Consider the following 21,805-nt stretch of genomic DNA (forward strand, 5'->3'; position numbering starts at 1 on the left):
CAAAAAGATGCTAATAGTTGTACCTTTCCGCCCTAAGCACGTAATAGAAATTATTTTGATCTTGCTATTAGGGTGGCGATGGTGAGGTTCTTCAACTCTCCAAATGTGCTACAAGGATTCCAGATGCACACACGCACTCTGCGTCTCTTCCCCCGTCCTGTGGTTGCATTCCAGGCCACGTCTTTCCTGGCCTCTCGGCCACGGCGGAATGGATTCACCGAAAAGCTCTCCCATACCCAGGCGGTGGAATACTATGGAGAGTGGGCTCTCAACCCCACCAACCTGGCTTTCCAAAGGATTCATAACAGTGAGAGACATAGTTGTATCTCATCCTTTGTCCAAAGTTTACTTCCAGAATGAAAAATTCCTGATAATTTACTCACCCCAATGTCATCCAAGATGTTTATGTCTTTCTTTCTTCAGTCGCAAAGAAATAAAGTTTTTGAAGAAAGCATTCCAGGAATTTTCTCTGTATAATAGATTTCAGTGGTGCCCAATGGTTTGAGGATCCAAACTGCAGTTTCAGTGCAGCTTCAAAGGGCTCTACGTGATCCTAGCCAAGGAATAAGGGTCTTGTCTAGCAAAGCAATCGGTCATTTTCTTAATAATAAAAAATGTATATACTTTAACTACAAATGCTCATCTTGCACTAGTGTCTGTGTACTTCGTTTAAAAACGGTAGGGTAGGGTGAAAAATTCCCATGTTCTTCTCCAACTGCAAAGCTGTCAAGCATTGTTGTTTTACCTTTTTTGTAAAGGGTGTTTGTCTTTTTGTGCACGTTCGCTTTGTAAACACTGGATCAGACTCAGTACTTCCGCCTACGTCACGTGTGCGTGATTATGCGTGGTCACACTATTGCAAGATGAGCATTTCTGGTTAAAAAGTATATAAATTTGTATTTTTCTTAGAAAATGACCAATTGTTTTGATAGATAAGACCCTTTTTCCTCAGCTAGAATCATGTAAGCCCTTTGAAGCTGCAAAGAAACTGCAGTTTTCATTAGCTTTCAGGAAGATTTTGTTTTGGCGCAGTGTCAAATTTTCCCCATAAGATGCCAGCAAAACTCCACTGGTGTGCACAGTGGTTGGATTTGTGGTTTGCAGTAAAGTTTTTCTCTATAAGAACGTTGTAGTAATAGCGCACACACACACACACACAGTTTTTTATTTATTTATTTATTTATTTATTTTTTTTATGACACACACACAAACCACACTCTGACATCCATACCAACACACTCACACAATGATAGCTGCATAATTTATCCAGTTGGCTCTATAATATGCAGAAGCAAAAAACAGTAATAAAGTCAGTATTTGCTTTATAGGCCAAACCAGAAAAAAATGGCACCATCTAGAAAAAAAATAGTAAAAAATTAAATTTTAAAGCCTTGCCAACAGAATGAAAGCGTCCTAGCGAAAATTGCGTCATTTTACAGTTAAATGGCACTGCGATTAAAAAATAGCAGTTTTAATGGGTTTCAGTGGGGACATTTTTTGTCCAAAAGGTGCTGAGAGTAACAAAGCTTGGGAGTTAAGTTTGGTCTCATTTTAAAGAAGACCCATGGCAGATTATTGTTGAAGTAAAAAAAGTTTAAAAATTGAAACAATATAAAAGGTATAGAGATTTAAGTTTATGAAAATGCTTTATGAACAATATTTTATATAAAATATATATTTTATGAAATATGTTGAACTCTAAACCTGCTAGAAAATCAAAGCCATTAATCTAAACAAGTTGTGTTCAGGAAGATTTTCCAAATTTCCCCCATAAGATGCCAGCAAAACTCTGCTGGTGCACACAGTGGTTGGAATTTATGATTTGCAGTGGAGTTTTTCTCTCAAATATTACAAGCAAACACACAATTTTTTTTTTTTATCACACACGTACAAACCACTCTCTGACATCCGTACCAACACACCCACACAATTATAGCTGCATTATTCATCCAATTGGCTCTGTAATTTGCAGAAGCAGAAAACAGGAATAAAGCGACTATTTGCTTTATAGGCCAAACCTGAAAAATGGCACCATCTGGTAAAAATTGGTAAAATTTATTTTGATGCCTTGCCAACAGAATGAAAGTCTGTTAACAAAAATAGCATCATTTTACAGTTAAATGGCACTGTGATTAAAAATAGCAGTTTTAATGGGTTTCAATAGGGACATTTTTGTCCAAAAGGTGCTGAGTGTAGCAATTTTTTGTACCTAGTGCAAAATAGTTTTATTAAAGGAAATGGAGGTGAAATAGTAATACACACCTGTGCCAAAATGTATGCAGCTGGAAATAACACGGGTGTAATGATCACAAAAAACAAGACTGAAAAGGACAAAAATGTCCAAAAGGTTGCACAAGGGTTAATTATTATTATTATTATTATTATTATTATTATTATTATTATTATTATTTTGACTGAAGAAAGAAAGAAATGATCATCTTGGACAACATTAGTGTGAGTAAATTAATTAGATTCGATTGTCACAGTTTGCCCCCTAGTGGCAGTTATAATGTCTTCTCAATTAGTTTTCAATTTGAACCAACAGTAAGAGAATTTACCATCTGTTTATTGAACATGGAGGAATAAATGAATAATGTATGAATAGTTGCCCATGATTGCCAGCACTTTTAGAAGGAACATATTATGGGTTGTGCAATGCTAAAATGACGAACAATATGAATAATTATTCCTGACTTTATTCATATCCACCCATATGCAAAACTAAAAGCAAATCTCACATCTGCAGAGGGTGAGAGCTCCACTCAGGCCCCTCTTCAGTTGTGACTTCCAGTCTCTCCACTGTTGTTTGTTGCATTTTAAATGCAGCTTTACTCTTACCTGCATGTAGTTTCACTATAAAGACTGTCCATTATGTGGTTACCATTTTGTGTGTAGTCAGTAATTATACTGTGTGTGTGTTTCAGATGTCTATGACCCCTCTCTAATAGGCGATAAGCCTAAGTGGTATGCCCACCAGTTACAGCCAGTATTTTACCGTGTGTATGACGGAAACTCTCGTCTGGCGGAGGCGTTGAGTGGACCCCTGCAGGATGAGACCAATGATTCAGATCCAACAGATGACAGGTTGAAAACACCCAATGCTCATACTTGCAGTACTCACTAACACACACAGACCTTTTAGCTCATGCACAATTGCTATTGATTCTTTGTTACATTTACATATACATACACCTTCAAAATTCTGAATTCAGTAGGTTTTGTTTTTTGTTTTTTCAAGAATTGAGTTAATGAAATAAATAGAGTTAATGTTTTCAGTTGATCAAAAGTGACGCACCAGATCATCATAATGAAATGATTTCTGATGCATCATGTGACAGGGAACACTGCAGTAATGGCTGTTAAAATTTAATTTTGCCAACACACATTTACGTTTAATAATATATGAAAATAAAACACATTTATTTTAAATTGTAATATTAAATTCTAAAAACAACATTACTATTGTCAACTGTATTTTTGATCAAATAAATGCAGCCTTGGTTAGCATTTCAAAAATATTACAAAAATCTTTATGCACATGCATTTTTGACTGTTTTGTCTATTTTAAGTTGTATTTATTTATTATTGGTTATGGTTTTTTTTTTCAGTGGCAGTGACAGTGAAGCATACGATGACTCCAGCTCTTCCTACTCGTCTCTGGGAGACTTTGTGAATGAGATGATCAAAGGGGACATACAAGGGGACACACCAAGTTAGCTTCTCCCTTTTTAATTTCTTTTTTAATTGATGTGAAGTGTTTAGAAGTTTAGCTTCATCATTTTTATATCTACACTCTTTCTTTAGATGTTGACACCCTGACCCATGCTGCTCTGGGAGATGCGAATGAGGTAGAGATCCATGACTTCCATGAGTATAAGGGGGACAACGGTGACCCAGAGCCAGAAGGCCCCCCAGAAGCAGGGGACAGCCAACCACTGCGGTCCAGCTCCAGCACGACAGCCAGTTCCAGCCCTAGTACAGTCATACAGGGAGTCAACCATGTCAGTGCTCAAACTAAATGTTGTCTGAATCTAGAGGTAAGCATCATCTGCTGTGATCTCTAAAGTGTGTGTTTCTTTGTGTAGGAACAGAAGGAACCTGTTGAGATGGAGGCGACAGCAGGCGTAACCCTCCCTAACTCTGTCCCAGGATTGGGAGCTCCACCTTTTACAAAACCCCCTCCTGATCCGGTTCCTGTTGACCCAGCCAATAAGAAGCGAGAGTACGATAATCCTTATTTTGAGCCCCAGTATGGCTTCCCTTCAGAGGAGGATGCTGAAGCGGATGAGCAGGAGGAGAGTTACACACCAAGGTTCAACCAGAATCTCAATGGCAACAAGTATGTGCTCAGTCAATACTTGGAGATAGTCCTACACAAACAGACTGAATCTATATCTGAGTTGCACAGGCCAGCTCTTAACATCCTCTCCCTAAATTGTGTATGTGTTTAGACCATCTCGTCCATTGAGACCCAGCAGTCTGAAGCTTCCGGGTGAATCTGATGGGGAGGGAGACTCCAGAAATAGCTCTCCGAACTCCACCATCTCCAACAATAGCAGCGATGGCTTCGGGGGACTCATGTCCTTCGCCAGTGAGTGGCCAGCCTAACATAACCTCTATTCATTCCTTAGTAGCTCATGCTCGCGTTGCAAATTTGGACCTAAAAATACTGAAAACACAGGAATGTTTGAAGATGTTTGCTTGCATTTTTGACTCTATTTCTGTCTAGAGCTTGAAATAAAGCTAACAGAAATGAGAAGTGCTTAAAGGTTACATAGCATTCTTTCAACTTTGTTAAAGGGATAGTTTACCCAAAAATGAAAATTCTGTCATTAATTACTGTAAGAACCGTAAAACCTTCGTTCTTCTTCAGAACACATATTAAGATATTTTTGATGAAATCCGAGAGCTTTCTGTCCCTGCATAGACAGCAATGCAACTGACTCTTTCAAGGTCCAGTAACATAGTAAGGACATCAGTAAAATAGTCCATGTGACATCAGTGGTTCAACCATAATGTTATGAATCTACCAGAACAGATTTTCTTTTCTTTTGCGCAAAGAAAACAAAAATAACAAAAATAATATTTATTCAAACGCTCATGAATGCGCATCCATCTACGCGGAAGAGAAGAAATTGTTGATTGAAGTTATTTCTGTTTTCTCTGCGCACAAGAAGTATTCTTCTAGCTTTGTAAAATTCAGGTTGAACCTCTGATGTCATATGGACAGTGTAAGAAAGCTCTCGAGTTTCATCAAAAATATCTTAATTAGGTCTTATGGGTTTAGAATGACATGAGGGTGAGTAATTACTGACAGAATTTTCATTTTTGGGAGAACCCTTCAATATTCGTTTAAAAGTTTGAATTGTGGGAATTGGTTAAAAAAAAAAAATTTAAAAAGTAAACAAAAAAATGTTTCTTGAGCACCAAATCAGCCTAATAGAATGATTTCTGAAGGATCATATGATACTAAAAACTGGACATTAATGGCTGCTGAAAGTTCAGCCTTGTCAATGAATTAAATTGAAAAAGTGTAGTATTATATTTAGGGGTGCACATAAGTGGTTTGGCAGGTGTTTCTGGCAGGGTACCCCTAAAATTCACATTTCAGGGGATAAATATCATGTTACTGGCAACCCGCGGACATGAAAAACAAGTTGTGGCAACCCACCAAAATAAAAGCTTGCTAATTTTTATTACATATATATATATATATATATATATATATATATATATATATATATATATATATATATTATTTATTATTTTTTTTTACTATAAAATAATTATATTTTTATTTAATACTCCTTTTTATTTTAAAATATAATTGTATTGTCACACTTTATTATTTTGTTTATTATTTTATTTTTAAAAAAACTAAATGAAAAAAAAGCAATACTATTATCAGTATTGTTACTTTATTACTTTATTTACTTTATCACTATTATTACTTATATTTAATGGGTCACACTTTGTGAAGTGTGAGGATCAAACCAAATCTCAAGATGTGTTTACAAAAACTAGGCTGAAAAAACGTATGTGCACCCTTGATTATATTGGTTTTAATGATGAATTATATTGTAATAAATATTTTACATCGTAATATTTCATAACATCAGTAATATTTCACAAAAACCATAAACCATCGGTATCGGTCCTTTGCATGCTATTTCTGATATGCTGATGGCTTTAAATGAATCAAAAATTGTCCGATAAATATTGGCAGCCGATACATCGGTTCATCCCTAGTTTTTACTAGATTTTTGAATAAATTAATGCGGATTTGGTGAGTATAAGTGCTTTATTTCAGTAACATGAACACATTTTACCAACCCCAAAGCTTTAGGTGGTAGTGTATATTAATATTTAATATCAGAATTAAGAATATTGGCTTTTGCTAAGGGCTTGAAAATTGTACAGTTTCACTGCTATTGACACTGACTCTGGTAATTTCTGGTACTGGGGTTGCATTACACACAAACATGTGTTCCCTGTTTTACGTTTCACCTTAATTGTATGTTTGCAGGTAATCTGTATAAAAACCACGGCACCAGTTTCAGTCTGTCCAGTCTGGCTCTGCCTAATAAAGCGCGAGAGAAGAACACGCCGTTCCCCAGTCTCAAAGGTACTTACGTCCCCTCTGATCTCTCCATGTGACCTTCCTGCTCATCCACCCATCTCTCATTAATTTCTCCAGTCTAGTCCAGTTATCCTCTCTTCTTCTTCTTCCTCTTCCTCTTTCCAGAGCCTTTCCTTATCTTTCTTTTTGCTGTCTACTTCTTTTTTACCTCTGTCCTCACAAAGGCAGTGTGACTAATGGTTGAGTCACTCCAATTAGACTGATCTTGTTGTATTACCTCCTCTGAATTCAAGTAATTTAAGGGTCAAATAGATGTTAATTCTACAACAGTAATTCCGTAATTTAAGAAAGAGTAACGCCATGTCTGTTTAGTACATCCATTAGACTCCAACCTCAGCTGTTTAAAAGGAATATTTCTTAGTTGACTATTTTTCAATTTTCCACTTTCTTCTCTTCTTCCTTTATAATTTGTTTGATGTATTTCTTTTGGAAGAATATTTTAATTTTGATTTAACAGAGGACACAGATCAAGGTTTGTGGGAATGTTGCCTGATTTCTTTGCCCCAACCCACATGTCTTTTATCCAGTGTTGCTGCCTTCTGTGACAAGTATCTTGCCTCCTTTTTGCACTGTACACTGATTTCGTGGAAAAGGGTGGCATAGACATACAGTCATTTTTTAGGCTAGCAACCACAGTTCTTATATCTGTTGTTGTTATTGTTGACTTTTATTTTCTGTTTGCTTATGATTTTGGATGATTGTATTGCTCAGACGATGGTGATGAAAGTCCTGAGAGTCCTGGTATGTCCTATATCTGTAGTCTGCCCTAATGATGAAACCAGTTGCTGTGTATAGTAATATAGACCCTTTGAGTCCTGAGAGAATGAAAAACTCTGCCCACTTTTCTCACTCTGAACCTGAGTGACAGACTTGCATTGGTTCCTAACTCCTGTCCTTCCTTTTACACCCCTGAATCTCAACTATAGCGTCAAACAACTTTTTTCATGAACTGATAATGTGTGCTATTTTAATGTTGGAAAGTAAATCGTGTAGGACAGCAGTTTGGAACCTCTAAGATAGAGGATATATCTGTGTTTACATATATCCACTATGCCTTTCCTTCTCCTCGTTCCTATTCTGTGATTATTAGCAATGAACATAAAAATGGTGCCATCTCTTAAAAGACAACAGCCAGTTTGTGGTTGCATTTCAGAACATTTTTCTTTCTATACAGAAAGGATGTTTCTGTAGGAATGGAATGATATGATTTTTGACTGCTCTTTGTGTCGTGTGTGGTGTTTTTGAAGTGATCTTTCCTTCATTTGTGTGTCATCTCAACTGGAGACAGAATTGAGGTCTGTTCCATTTCAATTCCACCTGAACTCCCTGGGTGAATTGAAGATAGCAAAACCACACTGGGAGAAGTGCACCACTCGGTACATTTCAAGCTCTGATCAACTTCCGAACTGAAATGTAGTTTCCACTAAACTTGGTTGAAAGTCTCGATGAAGAAGACTTTGAGGTCTGGTGGTTGTGTACTTGTTTAAAATAAATCGATGATACTGTATGTCAAGAATTGTAGCTTGTACGTACAGATATTCTTCAGCTTTAAGCAGAGCAGTAGTAATGCTGCTTTTAGAGCTGGGTACAGGAGAAAACCAATAGAGCACTCCAGGGGACAAAACCACACTGCATTCCAGCTAGCATGTCGACTGGTAATGATTTTTTTCTTTTAATGTTCAGTGAACACACACGCACACCCTTTTTTCACTGTTTCACTGTCTCTATTGACCAGACAATCCTTTCAGCAGTTTTACCTTGTCAATTTTTAGATGGTGCTGTTGGGCTTGTTTTCTTTAACAATACAAAAATCAATTTAATGTAATGCTGTTAAAAAATGTGCCCCTTTTGCTATCTACTTAAAGTCATTTTTTGCTCTTTTCAGAGTTTATATTTCTCATACGGCATCAAAATGCACAGGATATCCAAATAAAATATAATTAAAAAGAGTTTTGAGTATCCTGATTTGTTAGAATTTCAAGTCATGTAGTAATTCCTTTACATTTTGTGACGAACCTAAAGTAGCTGCTGTTTTTTTATTTTTGTTTTTTTGATTGGGGACTTATAAAGAATGTTATTGCGACTTTTTATCTGATAATTCAGACTTTTTTCTCAGAATTGCATGATACAAACTCACAATTCTTACTTTTTTCAGAATTGTGAAATAAATTCTCAGTTGCAAGTTATAAAGTCAGATTTGTGAGATATGAAGTCACAATTCAGACTTTTTCTCAGAATTGCTTGATTCACAATTGCAAGAACTAAGGTCAAAATTGCAAGATAAAAATTCTGTTCTGACTTTTTTTTTCTCGCAACTTCAAGTTTATATCTCATAATTCTGACTTTTTCTCTGAGTTGTGAGCTATAAACTCACAATTTGCAAGTAAGAATGTCCAATTTTGAGATGGAAAAGTCTGATATGTTCTCAGAAATTATCAAGTTTATTTCTCAGAATTGTGAGTTTACATCTCAGAATTGAGAATCGCAATTCTGACTTTGTAATTTGCAATTGCGAGTTTATATCTTGCAAGTGTGAGTTTATATCTCACAATTCTAAGAAAAAAAGTCAAGATTGCAGGATGTAAACTCGCAATTGCAAGAAAAAAGTCAGAACAGTGAGATGTAAAAAAAAAAAAAAAAAAAAAGTCAAATTTATTTTTTATTCGGTGGCGTAAACGGGCTTCCTCACTATTGAGTCTTGAATCCAAAAAAAAAAATATTATAATAATTTAAACATGCACGAATGATTAATTCAAGTTAAGATGTATAACATGCATTTACAAAATAGATTTCATGGCAACTTAAAAAAATTTAAATATTTCAATTCATTCATAAATTATGTATTTACTTGTTTAGGGCTGAAACATTTTTAGAATATTTCTATTTCTATTATTTTATGAATGGAGTTTTATAGAATAGCTTCATTCATTCATTGATCACATGTATTCACAATTAGTCAAGACCTCCCAAATCACAAGCTGTTCTGACCAAATGGAAGTCTGAAATGCTTATATTTTTCTGATTTCCGTCTTTCTCTCATTTTATTCTCTCTTTTTCTCTTTTTCCTTTCTCTCTCTCTCTCTCTCTCTCTCTCTCATATTCCATGCTCTCTGCTGGTTTTCTCTGTTGTATATGTACATGTGTCCGGTGCTTGTGGTTGTGGGTTGATGTTTGGACTGGTTCTGTCTGGGCCGGTGTTGTTCTCTGTCCCCTCTTTGACCCCCTGCACTAATTCTGGCTTCTGTGTCCAGTATTTGGGCTAAATTCTCTAATGGAGATTGTAACAGAGATCGGCCCGGGGAGCGGAGAAGGTGGGTTCTGCCCTTTGCTGCGTGAGCTGCATGCTTCTCCAAAGCCAGTCAGCTACATCTCCCAGCATCCTGTTCCACCATTGCTTCCTCATTCCTCACATTCAATAGTCACCTGATGTCAAATGTCAGTCACTGTGATTGTAACCGTTTGACTCTTTTGTTCACATGTCATGTCTTCTTTTGATGGACCGGGCCTGTAATGTAGAAAGAATAGAACTTGTGCTGCATTAAACTGGGAAAATGTTTGGGAAAAGCACAGGATAGAAAGATTGATGTTCTCAGTGAGGCTTGTCTGGTAAGATCTAAGCATTTGAGATATGGATTATTTTAAAATGAGATGAAGATGAAGTTGGTTAAGAAAGTGTGTTGATCTAGGTAGAAAGTGGCTACTTTGACTGTATTTTATTTATTTAAAAATTAAGGTGCTGATTATGTGGATAAAAAGGAGCAATTAGTCGATATCCCAAAATAAATGATCTCGTTGTTATTGAAGATTGTTCTGTGCCACAGTGGGGTCCTGATCATCCCGTCTGTGTTCTTCCAGTATTAACCTACTGACTGTACATTGTAATTTACAGTTGGTAAGATTTTTTTTAATTGGTCACCAAGGCTACATTTATTTGATCAAGAATTCAATAAATACACTGTACTTACACTGCCCTCCAAAAGTTTGGAAACGCCTTAGAAAAGTGGGGTTTTGGACAATATTAGCATGAATCCTTTTGCACTGATAAGGGACAACACAAACTACGAAAACATATTTTGTTACATAAACAGTTTATACATAGAAAAATCGTAGGTTTTCGATTCATCAAAATATCCACCATTAGCAGCTATTACAGCTCTGCATAATCAAACCTAATTGGCAATCAATTGGTGAAGCTATTAAGGTGTGCTGACCCAAAAATCTTTTAAAAACCTGGGCCAAGTTTAAACCAGTAATCAGGCATCACTGCTGGCAAAGGGGCATGTATGACTTTGACATTTATATATTGCCATTATCATGTAATCAAAATTAAAAAAATATTATTGCTGGTCTTCAATGATAATGTCAAGTTACTTTAATGTATTTGCACCAAAAATGCTAAGGATTTGTGCTGATATCGTCCAAAACCACACTTTGCCAGGGGTGTTTCCAAACTTTTGGAGGGCAGTGTAAATATAGTAAATACAGTAATATTGCAAAATAATGTTAAGTTTAAATGAACTCTATTTTATTGTTATTCAGAAATGATTCTAATGCTAAAAAATGGTGCTCAAGAAACATTTCTTATTTTTATTGTTGTTGAAAACTATTGCACAGGAAAAATTAGTTTATTTATTTATATTTTTATGGAAACCGCAGGGCATTTTTTTAAATGGATAGTTCACCCAAAAATGAAAATTCTGTCATTAATTACTCAACCTCATGTCGTTCCAAACCCATAAGACGTTCTTTCATCTTCAGAACACAAATTAAGATATTTTTGATGAAATCCGAGAGCTTTCTGACCCTGCATAGACAGCAACGCAACTACCACGTTCAAGGCCCTGAAAGGTAGCAAGGACATTGTTAAAACAGTCCATGTGGAACGACATGAATGTTCATTTTTGGGTGAACTATCCCTTTAATGGATTTTTTAATTAATAGAAAATACAAGTAGAAATTGTTCGCAACATTTTAAATGTCTTTACTGTCACTTTTGATTAATTTATTGCATCCTTGATGAATAAATGTATTCATTTCTTTAAAAAAAACTTACTTTTGAACTTTCTTACCCTATGCAACTAATTACAGATTAGATTGTATTTAAATGTCTGCATCTTCCTAGTAACCTTCAGTTCATAAATCATGCATTTGGTCTTTTTTCTTATGGTTTGTTTTAAGTTTTAGGTTTGTAATGACATATAGTTATTCAGACTTCGTTATGAGCTATGTAAGTCTTGACTAAAAATATATTCTCCGGCCCAATTGAACGTGTAATCTAACCACACAGTGTGAAATCTGTGTAAAGATGTCCATCTGTTAATGCCCTTCTATGCAGCACAAACCATCCATGCACCGGTTGTGCTTTACGCATGTAAATGTTCAGATGAATGCACAGAGGCTGGATAGACACACACACTGAACTGCTTTGTGTGTTTTAGTGTATGTGCTGTTGCCATACACTCAGAGCTAAGTGTGTAATATGATCATCTGAACTGACAGGGCTTTTTTTCATTCTTTTTTGTGTTGTTTCTTGTTGCCATGCAGTCTGTTTCTCACTCATCCATTCTTCCACTCATCTTTCTCACTCTGTTCCTTGCCTGTGTGTATGTGTGTGTGTGTTGGCTCCAACCAGCGTCATTGCTCCTGTAGCTCTCCTTACTGCTCCAGTCCTTCAGTCGCACCTCTAACTGTCAGCGTTAGCATCATTAGTCATCTAATACCCCCTTACTGCAGTGTCCAAAATACTGAGGTGCAAATGAAAATTTGCAGGTTGCTAAAGTGGGTGTGAATCTTTTAAATGCTGTATGTTACCCTTTCTGTACTATTACCAGACACGGGGTTAGAGAGATCTTAGACTACACTGTGTTTTAATGCTGTAGTCATTGTGTTTCTGCTGTGGTGTTTATTAGATGTGTGTTTTCAAGTGAATTGTTTACTGAATTTAAATGATTTGTGTGTATAGAAGTGGGTAATTTGGTGGATAAGTGGGTGTTGACACATGGAAGCAGGTTTCATGTGACACACGTGCGTACTTATGAGGTCTATATCCAGTCTGACAAAGTGAATGGTCTGTTGTAGGTGCTCGAGCCCCCAGAGCGCTGGTAGATCAGAAATCCTCTGTTATTAAGCACAGCCCCACCGTCAAGAGAGAGTCTCCATCTCCCCAGGGCAGAGCCAACAACACCAGGTACTGCAATGTTTATTCATTAAGGCTCTTTTATCTTAAGGATCTTGCCAATTAGAACAATACAAGCAGATGTGATTACTCCAGAACCAGTAGTGCTATCATGCATATATCATTTGAGTACAATGATGACTGCCCACTTGTACAAATAAGAAATACAAATATTTTTTTAATACATATATTATTAATTTCTACATGCATACATACATACATACACTTTTCTATTTGAAATCAGATTTTAAAATGTTATTTATTTTTTTGATGGCAAAGCTGTCATATTTGAATGATCATTCAGAAATCATTGTTGTGTGATCCTGAACCACAAAACCAGTCATAGGGGTCCATTTTTCGAAATTGAGATTTATACGTCATCTGAAAGCTGAATAAATACACTTTCCAAGTTTGTTAGGATAGGACAATATTTGGCTGAGATACAGCTATTTGAAAATCTGGAATCTGAGGGTGCAAAAAAAAAATCTAAATATTGACAAAATCTTTTTTAAAGTCCAAGTGAAGTTTTTAGCAATGCATATTACTAATCAAAAATGAAGTTTTAATACATTTACAGTAGGAAATTTACAAAATATCTTCATGGAACATGACCTTTACTTAATGCCCTAATAATTTTTGCCATAAAAGAAAAATAGATTGACCCATACAATGTATTGTTGGCTATTGCTACAAATATACCTGTGCTACTTATGACTGGTTTTGTTGTCCAGGGTCACATATGCTGATTTTAATTTTTAATGTTTAAAAGACTCTTGATGAATAAAAAGCTCAAAAGAACAGCTTTTATTTTACATTTAACCCCTTAGTAATATAATAAAAAATATTATATTAAATATTATATCAAATAATAAAAAAAAAAAAAAATCAAAAGAAATCTTACTGTCATGAAGTCCTGACTGATATTTTTAACCCCGAGTATTAAGACTTGTATGGTTTAATATAATGAAAATGATCTGTCTTACTGAAATATGTAGTAGAAAACCTGTGAAAGAGGGTTATTTAAAAAAATCAACATTTATGCATATTTCAAATTATGGGGGGCGTCATTATTTTTGATGACATTTGATGAAATGGTTGCACTTGGTGAGCTACTGGCGCTATTTTTACTGCATCACAACTCAGAATAAGCATCTCGGAAAATAAAATACTGATACTATGCCACATTTTTCTGGCTTTTGGTTGTAATTTTCAGTCGAAGGGCAACAGGAGAAGTGATGTAAGTCTTCACTACTTTTCCTAGTGATAAGAAGAGGAGAAAAGAATGGGAAGATGACTGTGGACGAATAAAACTTTCTAAAGACCAGTGTCTTTGTTCTCTTCACCTGAGCCCTGATGCCTTTGAGGGTTTTATTAGACCACAGCTACTGAAAGAGCTTATAAACTGCAGAGACAAGAAATGCTAGATGGCATCCTGGCAGGATGTAAACATGTTGACGCTTTTCATAACGCACAGCCATTGAAGGAGTTTCTCATTGCGGATTTCACTCGATATCCGAGGGTGTTTAGGGGCATTTGTGGGGAAAACTGATGGTACGGCATTTGGTTTATGTTTACGCTTATATCCATCACCACCTGTAAGCTCTTTCAGTAGCTGTGGTCATCGAATCAGTATTTTAATTTCCAATTTGTGTATTCCAAGTTGGGTTGTTGTAAAAAATAGTCCAAATTTTTTTTTTTTTTTAATAACCTAAATCTTTCATCGGTTTTCTACTACATATTTCAGTATGTGACATCATTCAAATTATATTTAGCCTTACGAGTTTTAATACCTGGGGTTCTCTTTAAAAATATGTATTGTTAAAAAATATACCATTAATAAAAAATGAATGGATTTTCTTTTTCTTGTTTGTACTTCTGTTGTGCTCTGTTGAGTGCATATGAAGTGAATATGTGGAAGAGCCATGTATTCACTTCATATGCACGCAATAGAGCAAAATTTTTTAAATTGGTCTTCTTGCTGTGCAGTGAGAACCAGCAGTTTCTTAAGGAGGTGGTCCAGAGCGTCCTCGATGGGCAGGGTGTGGGCTGGCTTAACATGAAGAAGGTACGCCGCCTGCTAGAGAACGAACAGCTGCGAGTCTTTGTGCTCAGCAAACTCAACCGTGCAGTGCAATCAGAGGAGGATGCTCAGCAGGAAGTTATAAGAGATGTGGTGAGTTAGAAGTGTCAGTTGATTTTGAAACAAAGCAAGACTCTAATATTTAACTTATGTTTCATTCATTATATTTTTGTGTGCCTATGTATATAGGAGATAAACAGGAAGGTATACAAAGGCATGCTTGACCTGTTGAAGTGCACAGTGTCCAGTTTGGAGCACTCATACACTAATGCTGGCCTGGGAGGCATGGCCAGTGTCTTCAGTCTGCTAGAGATAGCACGCACCCACTACCAAACCAAAGGTAACCTTCAGTCGAATTTCCATTTTTTGTTCATATATAGTATCAAACGTGGTTTCTGCTTTGTAGAAGGTTCATGTTCCTCTTCACAGCCGTGTGCATTTCGGTGGCACTCACTTTTACATATCCTTGGGTTTCAGCCTTTCTTTCCCTACCTGTTTAGAGAAATCACCTGTAACCTGCCTTCAAATTTAACTCCTGTCCCTTTTGTCTCCATGTGTCTTCGCTGTTTCCTTTTCTTCTTTTTTCCGTGCTCTATTTCCTCGGTGCCCACTTGTGGCTCACAGACCCAGAAAAGCGGAAACGGAGTCCCACCGAGGGTGTTAGCAGCCCAGGCAGTAAGGAGAGCCCATCGGGCCGAATGGAGAGCGCCAGGGCGGCAGGCGTGCTCCTCGTACCCCGTATCCAATTGCCACCACCCTCCTCTGGGAAATCGTCACGGCAGTTTGATACCCGGAGTCTGAACGAGGAGAATTTTATTGCGTCCATTGGTGTGTAAACAGCAGTCCCCATTGCATGCCCCCCTCCCCCCCCCCTTCTCGCTGCTTGTTACGTATGTTCCCTGAGCTCTCTGGGGGCCACCTGTCTGTTAGGCCCGCATCCTCTATTTTACTAACTGTCTACACCGACTTTGTGCCAGATGTTAAGAACTAAGTTGGCTGAAGAGTTCCTTTACCCAAAAGTGAAGATTTTGCAATCATTTACTCACCCTCCTGTTGTTTCAAACCTGTATGACTTCCTTTTCTCTGTGGAACACACAAAAAAGATGTTTTGAAACTCTTTGGGGTCTAAAACATCACTGGACCCTCCTTTTTCAAATGATCTACATTTGTTTTCCACCAATCATACAGGTTTTGAACAACAAGAAGCTGAGAAAATGACAGAAATTAGTTTTTTGGGTGAACTATTCTTTTAAACATTGTAGTGTGAGCGATCCTTCCAAAAACAGTTGTCATATTCTCAAGTTCTGTAGCTTTTGGAGCCAACAAGTATTTTAAGCATTGGCATTGGTTGGTGTAGACACATTTGTGGAATATTGTGATGGATATGAACCCAATTTATGTAGACTTCTGGAATGTCCAACGTGTGTTTTTTTTTTCGAATCCTGTATGCCAGTCCCGACTCCCCTTAAATCCATTGGATGCATGTTAGTGAAAAACCTGCAGCTCTATGTAGCCAAGAGTGACATAGTGGGACGGTGAAGGTCTTGGACTGTACCACTGCTCTCTTTCAAAGGGTCCTGAGCTGTTGCCTCCCCTGTTAACAGTCCTATGATGAGCCCTAAAGCTAACCACAGACGTCTGCTTACATTTAAGACATTTAGGCCCAGGCCTCTAATTGGCGGTCTTATATGGGTCTGTGTACAGGGGACCGTTCACCCTCTCCAAAGCCCAACCCTCATAACCTTGCCTTGTCTGTCCTTTGGTAATAATGCACCTGCAATTCTACGGAATGTCTTTGAGACTGCACCCCCTGCTTTTGCAACACCCCATTTCACCCACCAGCTGCGAGGCTGATTTGTCGTCCTCATCTCACGCCTTTTGCATCTCCCAGGCCATCCACCCTCGCCTTGGAGAGCCCATTATGGATGACAAGAATGGGAAAAGAAAACCAAGGCATGAGGCTGATTTTGTGAAATCCATCATTTTGGCTCTTCAGGAACAGGGTCGCAGAGCTTAGGATGTTTTGTAATGGGACCCCATTAGCTTGAAATGATTGGATGACGTCAGATCCTTCATTTAGCTTGCATATGGCTGTGTGATCATTGCAAAACATCCTTGTTTTGGAAAATTAGATTTTGCATTTGTTCAGTTTTATTTATTGTTTTTTTATTCTTTTTCTCTCTAAGAAAGAAAAAAAAGCTCATCCTTCATATCTGACAGTTCAACCGGCTCTCTGATTCTCTCTCTGTCTTTCTCTCCTTGCTTGCAATGCATCTTGGGTAGAATTGTGGAGCAAGCACCAGGATAACAGAAAGCAAAAAGCTTTGGAAAAAGAACAGAGTAAGATCACTTCCCTAAGCACCCAATTAGACTTTCCTTTGCAGAACTGCAAAACAGGGACTCCTTCTACCTGCACCAGTCCTCTTCCCCTCAAACCACTTTCTATTGTGGGGAGAAACATAATCTACCCCCAAATACTCAACTACTTTTCAAAAAGCCCATTTAGACATGTGGCCCAAACATTATGTCAGAGAATAAACTGCAGTTATTTAAAGTGGTCATATGACGCGATTTCATGTTTTCCTTTGGCTTTGTGTTACAAGCTGTTTTTGCATATATAAGATTCAAAAAGTCACAAAGATTTAAGTCTCAAACCCAAAGAGATATTATTTCTAAAAGTTAAGGCTACATTTACACTAGTGTGTTTTGGTTTTAAAACACATAACTTTTGCTACGGTTATGCCTGTCATACACTACTCTGGCATTTTCGACCCTCGAAAACTGAGACTTTAGAAAACACTTCAGACCCTGTTTTAGTTTGGAAAATCCAGGGTTGTGTTTCAGTGTAATCAGTAATTATCAGTGATGGGAGCAACGGTTTGTTATTAGCGTTACTGACAGTAAAATGTGGCGTTACTTTCATTGAGCTGACTGAAGCGGTTTTCATCCGAGTAGGCTCTGTTTCAGCCATAGGACCTGCAAAAGCTCCCCCTCGCTGGAGGTAATGGGTGGAGATAGACACCTAGCAACACCCTATCCCTACCCCTTACCCTATCCTTAACTGAGCTGGACATCCAGAGAGGGGGAGCTAGAGGCCATCCAGCTCTGCAGTGAGCAGTACTTGGTGAAAAGAGGTGACAGAGACCAAATTGGCAGAGAGCGCACCCTGTTTATTTTTGTTATTTTACAAAAGCACATTGTTTTGTTGTTATCATGCCTATATGCCTTTGCAGTTTCAAACGACACCTTATTATCTGTACAATCAAAAATGATGGAGTATTTTTAGTTCTTTTAGCAGTCATCAATAAATAACAAGACAGACCACACCAGTGTGGTCTTCGACCTCAGAGGGTTTAACAGTGTTGCCGTGGGATGTTTTTCATGTCCGCGGGTTGAGGCGACCCTGATAACGTGATATTTAGCACCTGGAAGGTGTCTCTTACATTGTCCCACAGCAACATTAAAATCATGTAGATTAGTGTACAATGTTTTTTTATCATTTAACATATTTAATATTGGGGGCTTCCAAGTTATTTGACACATTTGAACATTTTTTTTCAATAGATACTTTCCCTGGTAATTAGTTTCCTTTAAAATGATGTAATTCAATCACTAACTCAGTTACTATTTGTGAGAAGTAACTAGTTACTGTAGCCAATTACTTTTTTTAAAATAACATGCCCAACACTGGTAATTATGTCCCCACTGGATTCAACAGGGGCCTCGTTTATAATGGATGTCAGTATTGCTTTGAATGCTTATGTTACAAATATGGTAAGGTGCGTAACACACATTTGCTGCACATTTGAGGTATTCAGGCCAATCAAAACAAACTGGACAGCTGACCAATCAGAGCACACAGCGCTTTTCAGAATGATGAGCTTTGTAAAAATCAACATGTTTTAAAAAGGTATGTGGAAATAACATGTTTTTTGAACCTGAAACCGTGTAAACACATTACATTACACCAAATACACAATATAATGTTCTTTTTAGCAACGTCATATGACCCCTTTAAAAGGAGCGATGTATTTAGATGCAATGTTTAAATTTCAGAAGTCAAATTTGAGGTATGAAAATAAGCCTTGTAAGCATACAGAATTAGTTCATACTGAAGTGCAATCAGTATTTGGGCCAGTATTTCTAAGTGTGCAAATCTGACTCTTGACTAGGGATGTGCATTTTGGTCATTTTGACAGCTTGAGTACTTGATATATTGGGCTACTTGAGGATACTTGAGGGTGGTAAATGAGCACTCTTTTCGTGTCAGACGGCCTTCCTTTGCCATTGTATCACATCTTTCTGTTTTTTAAGCGCCTCATGCCATGAGCCAACTGTTTTTATGATTTGTCTGACAATTTTTTGTCTAGTTTAGTTAAAAAAAAAAATACATTGTAAGACCCCTGCGCTAGAATGTGTCCCAGTGTGTACTCTCAGTGGAATGAGGGACGTTTTCTCATGCAGACTGAAAGTCTCCATGTGTAGGTGGCATCCTATCATAGCAATGAGACAACAAGGTACTATCCCAATGGACTGTTCTGACCAATCACAAAATTATCATTTTTAACCAATGTTGTCTCTTCGTAGTACTCAGGTACTCATGCCCATCCCTACTCTTGACTGGTTTGCTCTGTTTTGAACTTGGCAACTTTTCTTGAATGCATTCACATTTTTCAACTGTGATGAAATAGATTTATCTCACATGCATCTACTTTTTTTTACGTAAAGTTCCTACATTTATTTAATTTTTCTTTGCTTTCAGGTGGTGTAATTAAATGACAATCTGATGATTTTTAAGTACATTTATAGCACAGTTCTTCTGTGTTATCTTTGGTTTTGCACCTCCTTTTACTTATCTTACTATATTCTGATGCAAGTATAAGATGTGAGATAAACTACATCATGCCACATTTCAGTTACTTTTTTCAGTCGAGTATTGAAAAAAATTCAAAGAATCTTGTTAGAGTTTGAAAGACCACATGCATCTGTGAAGAAAATGCTGAAAAAGCCACTAATTATTTCGCTTTGATTTTACAGTGGAAGATTTGGAATACAGCTTTACTATTATTTTTTTTTGTTGTTGTTTTTCTTCTTGATGCCTCATACAGTGCAGTGTAATCAGTTTTAACCAAGTTGGAGTTGGTTTTGGTTTCTTCCTTTGAGAAGCAGTGAGTGCGCTAGTTGTAGCTGAAGCTTCCTCCTGTCCGATTGATTGACTGTGTTTGCCTGCATGTGTGACTGCTTCTGTCTGTGTGTCTGTGATACCTAGCGCTACTGTGAACTGATCTGGCCCACTGTCAGCTGATCTGCTTCTGTGAGTTTCCCCTATATGACCGCAAGCATTCTTTGTTTCTCTCTGCCTGACCTGCGTAAGTCTAATGAGTGGCAGCCGGCTGAATGGCATTATTCACCTCGGTAAAATCAATAACTGTCACGTCACTCTCCAGAACAGAGATGGCTTCAGCTCGCTGTTAGTCATGTGACGCCCCAGAATGCAGTGCAGAGACTTAATGGCTGGAAGAAGCTGATTATGTGTTTTCTACAGGGGCTGATGGAGCAAAAAAGCATCTGGAAGGTGGAGACACTGAGGAAAAGAAATCACAGATCAGTGCTGACAGCGGCCTCAGTGTGACGTCTGGCTCACAGGTGGGTTTTAATCTAATCAAAATCATAATATAAATCTAATAATATAGTTTTAAATGTTTTATTTTATTTTGAAATTTAATGCGTGTAAATATACCTGTACATGCTATTGTTCATATTGTTAAGAATTTCCTTTTTTCACCTCTGTTTCTTCTGTTTGTTCGCTCTGCAGAAGAGTGATACGGAGTCCCTGGCGAGCTCTGAGCCTCCTGTTCTGACAAGAAGCACCAGCCAGGACTCAGAGGCTAGCACAGTGGTAGGGCACGGCCATTACAGAGACACTGCTGTCTTTTCACTGTAATATATTTCTGTATATCCAGATCATATATACAGTCGAAGTCAAAAGTTTACATACACCTTGCAGAATGTGCAAAATGTTCATTATTTTACCAAACTAAGAAGGATCATACAAAATGTATGTTATTTTTTATTTAGTACTAACTTGAATAAGATATTTTACATAAAAAAAAATTTGTTTGTTTAGTGATAGTTGTTCATGAGTCCCTTGCTTGTCCTGAACAGTTAAAGTTCTTCAGAAAAGTCTTTCAGGTCCCACAAATTTTTTGTTTTTTCAGCATTTTTGTGTATTTGAACTCTTTCCAGCAATGACTGTATGATTTTGAAATCCATCTTTTCACACTGAGGGACTCAACTATTCCTTCAGCTGTTGAGGGACTGGAGGACTCAACGATTACAGAAGATTCAAACACTCACTGATGCTCCAGAAGGAAAAACGATGCATTAAGAGCCAGGGGTGTAAACTTTTGAACAGAATGAGGATGTGAACATTTTTCTTATTTTGCCTAAATATCTTCTCTTCAGAAGCTACAGAAGATACTTACACATTCCTCAGAAGACAAAATAAGTTAAATTTACCCTGATCTTCAAATTCATAAAGTTTTCACCCCCCAAAATGGATCTCAAAATCATACAGTCATTGTTAGAAAGGGTTCAAATACACAAAAATGCTGAAATACCAAAGAATTTGTGGCACCTGAAGGATTTTTCTGAAGAACAGCAGGCAGTTTAACTGTTCAGGACAAACAAGGAACTCATGAACAACTATTACTAATTAAAAAAAACAGCTGTGGATCATTCACTTAAAAATCTAAATGTTTGCATCATTTAGTATATCCCTTTTTATTCCTATTTTTGATGATTATCTAACTAACTGTCAAACGCATGTTCACGACAGAGTGGCCTTCCAGCGGATGACATACAGTAAGACGTAGACAAACACGATGACGAATGTGGGAGTGCAGTGGAG

The 21,805-nt window shown here is 37.2% G+C and overlaps 1 protein-coding gene across 44 annotated transcripts in view; it reads left to right on the top strand.

Annotated features, from left to right (window-relative positions):
• madd (MAP-kinase activating death domain) overlaps window positions 1-21,805 on the top strand; it is a 70,673-nt gene that overhangs the window by 34,911 nt on the left and 13,957 nt on the right. For 7 of the 44 annotated variants that reach the window (XM_051113621.1, XM_051113646.1, XM_051113629.1 and 4 more), the window contains 13 exons: window positions 72-307; window positions 2,925-3,084; window positions 3,609-3,712; window positions 3,805-4,001; window positions 4,086-4,339; window positions 4,452-4,591; window positions 6,527-6,625; window positions 12,719-12,827; window positions 14,802-14,988; window positions 15,085-15,235; window positions 15,520-15,723; window positions 20,441-20,541; window positions 20,711-20,794. In XM_051113621.1, coding sequence (XP_050969578.1) covers window positions 72-307; window positions 2,925-3,084; window positions 3,609-3,712; window positions 3,805-4,001; window positions 4,086-4,339; window positions 4,452-4,591; window positions 6,527-6,625; window positions 12,719-12,827; window positions 14,802-14,988; window positions 15,085-15,235; window positions 15,520-15,723; window positions 20,441-20,541; window positions 20,711-20,794 — 2,026 coding nt within the window. Of the gene's footprint in view, window positions 1-71; window positions 308-2,924; window positions 3,085-3,608; window positions 3,713-3,804; window positions 4,002-4,085; window positions 4,340-4,451; window positions 4,592-6,526; window positions 6,626-7,073; window positions 7,113-7,351; window positions 7,382-9,891; window positions 9,952-12,718; window positions 12,828-14,801; window positions 14,989-15,084; window positions 15,236-15,519; window positions 15,724-17,178; window positions 17,236-20,440; window positions 20,542-20,710; window positions 20,795-21,805 lie in introns of all 44 variants that reach the window. The other 37 variants (XM_051113615.1, XM_051113637.1, XM_051113623.1 and 34 more) reach the window with 12 other exon arrangements.

This window comes from Labeo rohita, chromosome 7 (assembly GCF_022985175.1).
Source record: "Labeo rohita strain BAU-BD-2019 chromosome 7, IGBB_LRoh.1.0, whole genome shotgun sequence".
Classification (NCBI taxonomy): Eukaryota; Metazoa; Chordata; class Actinopteri; order Cypriniformes; family Cyprinidae; genus Labeo; species Labeo rohita.